The 6,859-nt window shown below is 41.7% G+C and overlaps 2 protein-coding genes across 2 annotated transcripts; both read left to right on the top strand.

Moving 5' to 3' along the window:
* The first annotated feature begins 450 nt into the window (after positions 1–450).
* Positions 451–1,888, top strand: crygmxl2 (crystallin, gamma MX, like 2). The gene is made up of 3 exons (XM_085284697.1): positions 451–487; positions 842–1,084; positions 1,561–1,888. Exons 1-3 carry the CDS (start codon positions 479–481, stop codon positions 1,834–1,836), a joined length of 528 nt encoding a protein of 175 aa, XP_085140823.1. The 5' UTR covers positions 451–478; the 3' UTR covers positions 1,837–1,888.
* A 454-nt stretch (positions 1,889–2,342) lies between these two features.
* crygmx (crystallin, gamma MX) lies at positions 2,343–4,517 on the top strand. Its single transcript, XM_085284698.1, has 3 exons — positions 2,343–2,370; positions 3,457–3,699; positions 3,914–4,517. The coding sequence occupies exons 1-3, from the start codon at positions 2,362–2,364 to the stop codon at positions 4,187–4,189; spliced, it is 528 nt and encodes a 175-aa protein (XP_085140824.1). The 5' UTR covers positions 2,343–2,361; the 3' UTR covers positions 4,190–4,517.
* Positions 4,518–6,859: the final 2,342 nt, after the last annotated feature.

Below are 6,859 nucleotides of genomic sequence, written 5' to 3'. Positions count from 1 at the left end.
GCTGGGACCGGATGAAAAGCGACTGTTACAATGTGACATCCAAGCAAGACAAAATGAAAAGCATGACCTCATTGAGTACAACTTCAGCGAGTGCTCCGCAAAAATGACCTGAGCTGCTGTACACTTTAGACGCTTTGTTGTCAGGGGGGCCTCACACCCAAAGAGCCTTTGTGTTATATTTGAAAAGGCTACATCACAAGGTCATGGCGGAACAGGGGTCACGCAAATACAGAATAGCACTTGTGTGGTGGTCATTTTTGTGAGCGAGGGGGGGTTGCCAATTCTATAGGTAAACTCTAGCAGTTTGGAGATAAGTTACCCATAGGATATGAGACAAAAGAGAACAGTAGCTGGCATCTGAAAAGGTAAAGATAGTAGTCCCCAATGTGTCAGAGGCCTCATGGTCAGCAGGAGAGTATAAAAGGACCTCTAAGTGTGTCTAACTCTACGGTGCGCAAACATCCACAGTCCTACAACCATGGGAAAGGTATGAGCTCACCTGCAGTAAGGCAACAGCTTTGGACAGGTGGTGAAGGAGAAAATAGCATTAATTGAAAACATGCAGTCATGTATAGGAAGGAGATTCAGTGAAGGAGAAGACAGGGCAGCAGAAATACTCTTTTGTCTTTGTTTTGATGTGTTTGGATGGGACAAGCAGAACCCCCCCCCCAGCTCAAACAGTGGTTTTAGTTACCTTATTTTTCATCTGTTAAGCAGTGCAAATAAATGTGTAAAGAAGTGTAGAGGGTTGGTAGAGAGAGCCTATTCACGAGTCTACGAGATAGCATTTCTTTATGCCGAACATAAACTGTATTCTCTCTCTCTCCCTTCTCTCCTCGAGATCGTCTTCTACGAGGGCCGCAACTTCCAGGGCCGCCACTGGGAGTGCAGCAGTGACTGCATGGACACCTTTAGGCACTTCAACTACTGCAACTCCCTCCGTGTCAGCGGCGGCCACTGCGTGCTCTACGAGAAACCTCACTACATGGGATACCAGTACATTCTCAGCCCTGGCGAGTACCCTGACTACCACTGGTGGATGGGCTTCAACAACTGCATCCGCTCCTGCCAGATGTTCCCTCCTGTAAGTCAATCAAACAGACAGATAGAATTGGTAGCACCCTCCCACCCTCCCACCCCCCGCTACACTCACCTTGTACATCAAAAGCTGCTTTGGATATGGATGTCAATCACTGGCTTTTTGATGTCATTTACAGATACTCACACAGGTCATAGCATAAAAGTCTCTGCTGCAAGGCCCACAAAGGAGACCGAGTCAGCCTTTAAAAAGAATATGACATACCCCCCATAAGACTTGGTGCCTTCACTCTAATTCTGTTTGTCACATTGAGTGTTTCTGGCAGTTCAGGGAGGAGGAAAAAAACTAATTCTGTCATGCTCCGAAAGAGTTGTTGCTCAATCTCGTTTGTAGTTAAAGAAACCAAGTAGTACGAGTACTGAATTAAAAAGTTAGCTCGTTGTGGGAAGAGTTCTCTAGAGATTACACCTATTGAAAATAACATAATAGTCATGATTACCCTGTTTTCTTTCACAATGCAGTATAGGGGATCCTACAGGATGAGGGTCTACAACAGGCCAGACATGATGGGACACTCAATGGAGTTTATGGATGACTGCCCCAACGTGTATGACCGCTTCCGCTACCGTGACATTTTCTCCTGCAACATCATGGAGGGTTACTGGATCTTCTACGAGCACCCCAACTACAGGGGACGCCAGTATTTCCTTCGCCCTGGAGAGTACAGGGCCTGTGGCGACTGGGGCTGCCACAATCCCATGGTGGGCTCATTCAGGAGAATGAGGACTCTCATGTAAACTGCACCCGTGTGCATCTCAAATGAACATTAAACACAAAACTTTAAAATAATGATGTCCTTTGTGAGCTTTCTTTTTTGAACGTAGACATGAATGCAACTTGCAGTGACACTCTAGCAAGGCAGCATATTTGCTTCCTGATTATATTCAACCAACAAAGGCTGCTGCTTGAATGGGTTTATAATACAAGTCAGATCTCAGACTGTTTGCTGCTCTGTCTAGCTTCACAGTCTGCATGCAGGTTTCAAACATTCATGCCATTAAAGGCAGATGTTTGCAACTCTTATTGTAGGCCTTTGAGAAAATGCAGTTGGACAGTATTTTCCATAGACAGACAGAGCTTTGACAGAGACAAAGCGGCTGCGGTGGCTCAACAGTGCCATAGTGTTGTGAAGTCTATAGAGCGCACTGTGCTGACACGACAAAGCTTTGTTTCACTATTGCAAAGCCCTGATCTAAGCAGGGTCTATAAAGAGGTCTGGGAGAGCCCCGCATCTGGTCTGGTCTGAACTTAACGCAGTTACAATGGGCAAGGTAAGGAAGAAATTTAACAAATGTAATGTTTCACTGATATTTGATGTGCGGTATACCGATTTGTGTAGTAAATATAGTGCTTTACAAATTTGTTAGATCACCTGTTATATATATAAAAAAGAAAACACAAATATTTAAAAAGCATATTTTTATTTATTAGGAAATACCAAACTGAATTCACTTTTTCCCACTGGACTTCAAGCATAACATTTAACCACTAAAACAAAAGTTTATTTTCAGGAATGCAAGTAAATACCTATAATTTGGTAAAAAATAAGACTTAATTTGGCTTTTTAGTAAGACTGTAGATTTAAAAATTAATGGAGAATAACAATAACTATATTTTAGCATTAAAAATATCATTTTATCATTACCAACACTGCCAATTTAGGGTAGCTGTGACAAAAAACTGACTTTGAGTCGTGATCTAATATATTTGTTAAGCACTATAGATAAATAATTAAGTTGAACTAATATATTCTGATAACGAGCTGTAAAAATATATACATCTTTCGGTCATATGAAACGTAAAAGACCTTTAAAGAGTAACAACGTATCGCTCTCTGGGTTAAACATACCATTAGTTCTTTAGGACTATTTACCATATTTACATAACCTATAAATTAATGTAAGAAATGCTAAAAGTGCAGGGAAATGTAATTCTTCTCTCAAGGATAGTAGAAGCCTCAAATATTTAATTGATCTTATAGTCCTATTTCCTGTGAAAACAGACAAAGAACTTGTGAAAAGTATTACACAGTTCATTCATTACAATGTACCAAATGCTATACTTTATTTTATTCGGCTTTGCTTCTAGCACATCTTTTGGGACTTTTTTGTACTCCCTTAAGCTTATCTTTTTTTCAAATTTCTCCACTTACAAATTTTCTACTCAGAAACTTTTGTTAGATAAAACTAACTTTAAAAGTCTGGCTCAGAATACTGAACAGTGAACACTAAGCGTTCATGTTATTAGTGTTTAAGAGCCTGAAAACCTGACAGGTAACTACACGGTTACATTTCTGCGGTGGTCTTTGGAACATCTCTGTGGTGATACACTAATGCTGAGCCATCTGTTCTGTGCAGATTATCTTCTATGAAGACAGGAACTTCCAGGGTCGTCACTATGAGTGCAGTACTGACTGCCCCGAGATGCAAAACTACTTCAGCCGTTGTAACTCGATAAGAGTTGAGAGCGGTTGCTGGGTGGCCTACGAAAAGCCAAATTATGGCGGCTACCAGTACATGCTGCACAAGGGAGAGTACCCCGACTACCAGCGCTGGGCAGGCTTCAATGACTGTATCCGCTCCTGTCGTATGGTGCCTCCTGTGAGTTTAAACTCATTTTCTCTTCAGGATCATTTGGTTCTTATGTCTACTGCTGTTACTTGAAGCATCAATGCCAGTAGCCAGGATTATTTTAACACATCTCGAAGTGTAGACTGGGTAACTAGTCAGGATAATTTATCCTGGCTGACTGCAACAAAAAAGACATTTTTACCTTAATTTGTGGTATTATCTTATTCTCTTATTTCTTCCCTAGTATAATGGGAACTACAGGATGAAGATCTTCGAGCGATCTGACTTTGGCGGTCAAAACATGGAGCTAATGGAAGACTGCCCAGACCTGAACGAGCGTTTCCACACCCGTGATATCTCCTCCGTCAATGTCATGGAGGGCTACTGGATGCTGCACGAACACCCCAACTATAGGGGACGCCAGTACTTCTTGCGTCCTGGAGAATACAGGAGGCACAGCGAGTGGGGAAGCGCCAGTCCCACCATTGGCTCTCTGAGACGTGTCACTGAGCTCAACTGATTCCCATTACTTTTATTTTTAACCCTTATTTAATCCCATCATTAAGAATACCACCCTCTTGTTCCCTTAATGGCTGTATTGTTTCAGTGTGGTCTCAACACTGTGATGTTCAAACCTGAAATCATACATTTTAATGATGCGGGTTTGGATGCGTCGGATGTTGGGGTTCCCGTTTTATTGCTTTGCATTGTTGGGTAAAATTACTACCCAACTTAGTGCTCAAGCAATGCTTTGGTCGTTCCATAGCAGAATGTTTTGCCTCGCCGGTCCCTAACCTCCTGTCCTCCTGGAATCACAATAAATGAAAACTTGATGAAAGTCAACTAAAGGAAGCCTTTGTTAATTTTCTATTGACTGCTACAGCTGTCACTGTCAAAAGATCAAGGGGATATAGCTTGTCATAAATCTGAGGGGTATTTTTCTCTTTAATATGGTGATTGAACTTTAGTTTCATCAGGCCACAGAGTTAGACACTGTAGTGGAATCACTGAGGTCCTAACAATACCAAGAGTTTCTACAGTTTTTCGTGATATTACAGATCCACATACACAAAGAAAAATTATCAAGGAAACAGAAGCTTATTCTTTGAAGTTCACTATTAAAGACCATAAAAAAGGGTATCTGAGGATGGGCATGTTGGAGTCTTTATGAGATCACATGGTACAGAGTAAGCGCTTTGGGTCCATGAAAGATGCCCATATTAGATCCACATCACAAGGCCAGTGCCAACTCAAAGAGTTGGAGTCAAAGTGGCCTGGTATTAGCCCCGAGCATCAAGCTCTCTCAGAACAAAAAACAAAACCCAGTCCATATCCCTGCTCATGCATTTTTCATCAGCCCAAGATACTGAACCCTTTCAGAACTAAATATCAATTATTGAAATTGTTAATTAGACACTACGTAATTGGCAAAGATACACATGAATAAATAACACTGACCATTAATTATTGATTCAAAAAAAATTGAACCCCAGCAGAGAGTGCATTTGAGAATCTCTTAAGATCAAGCACAACAAGAAATATGAGTTTTGGCCTTGAGTAATGTCCAATTAAAGGACTGTCAGCTTTGCTGTTCAAGTCCAGTGATTTGCCCTTATCATATTTTTTTTTATATCTGTGGACAACAATGCCCAGCAGACAACACAACATCAACAGAGTGCAACATGGGATCTGATCACCCGGGGTCTCAGGGCAAAGCCAGATAAGAGATGAGAGGAAATCTTACAGGCTGCCTAGCCTGACACATAACTGGAAGTTAATCCGAGGTCAAAAGGAACATCGACATCAGATATTTACAAAATTCAGTAAGGAAAGCATTTCAGGCATACACAGAACTACAGAAATTGCTCTGCATATAATGTTGCAGTTAAAAAAAAAGGGTGCATGCTAACCCCCCCTCCCCAAAACAAACAAACCCAAAACAATCATGCAAACAAACAAAAAATAAATACTGCAAATGATCTTGCATAATATTCCGTATAGTAAATTTTACTTCACTGTCCACTTTTAACATAACTGAAAAATCTCCTTGGTAGATAAGGACAAAAGTTACAATACTTTCTCTATTTTTCTATATTTTCATCCATCCTTTTTCTTCCACTTTTCCAGTTCAGCGATATCACAGTATTTTCATTGTTGGTCATCCCAATATTTCTTCCTTTGAAAGCTTCAACCAAGTCAAAGCTTGAATTCAAAAACAAACCATACTGTGGAAACATTTCAACCAGGCATCTGTAAAATACAAGGGCAAAGTTTTATCCATCCATGCATTCTTTGCCACTTATTTGGGTTTGGGTGGTAGGGGCAGCAGTCAAACTAGAGATTTATGCTTCAGTGGGAAATCTAAACCGTAGGTATGTTATAACTGCAAACCCTCTGGGCACCCTACTGCCTGATTTAAACTCCTTGGGTGAATCTTTGCAGAATCTACGATGTAACCTACACAGTTAGGCTGACCAACCCAATCAGACCCTTTCTACAGCCTGACAGCTCCTTTGACTTCCAGTGTGACTGGGATTACTGCTACAATTGGCACCAGTTATCTTGCAGCTGCAGCTCCTGATGACACGATCACAAAACTCGATTACTGACTTGCACCTTAGCGTGTCTTGCTGCAATGTGCACTAATTGACATCTTATGCTTGATCAGTAATGGAAGGCAGTAACTCCCAATCATACCCTGAAGTCAATCAGCAAGACAACGAAATCCCCACATTAAACACTCTGACACCCCACCAAAGCTGGGTACTCTGAACTGTCATTTGGCAGGTACACAAGAAAAACAATCAGGACCAGTCCTCTGACCTGAAGGTACAGGGAAGCAACCATCTTGTCCACTGGAAAATATCTTAACGTGCTGGCACCAAATTGGGGGGATACAAGTATACTCTGCCAGTCGCATTACGCTTGGAGCAAGTCCAACTCCTCTCCACAAAACTGATTCCAGAGCCTAAATTGTGCGTTGAGCCAATATTGGATTAATATTGAATTAATATCCCTCAACCTCACGTACTGCACCAGTGAAGTAACATTGCATGCGTCACAATCCATATAGTACTGAACCCCTACAGCTCCTGTAGGTAGTGGGCCCACAGGAGGGCAGACCCATGTAGCTGCTTCAGGCTAAGGCCCAGCAACCAGACATCTCTCCCATGTTAACCCTGTCCCAGGA

Source organism: Mchenga conophoros, linkage group LG8 (assembly GCF_057382185.1).
Source record: "Mchenga conophoros isolate Kocher_MC1m ecotype Shallow Benthic linkage group LG8, M_conophoros_male_GT1.1, whole genome shotgun sequence".
Lineage (NCBI taxonomy): Eukaryota > Metazoa > Chordata > Actinopteri > Cichliformes > Cichlidae > Mchenga > Mchenga conophoros.
The sequence above is the reverse complement of the archived record's forward strand: the minus strand, read 5'-3'. Positions and strand labels throughout refer to the sequence as shown.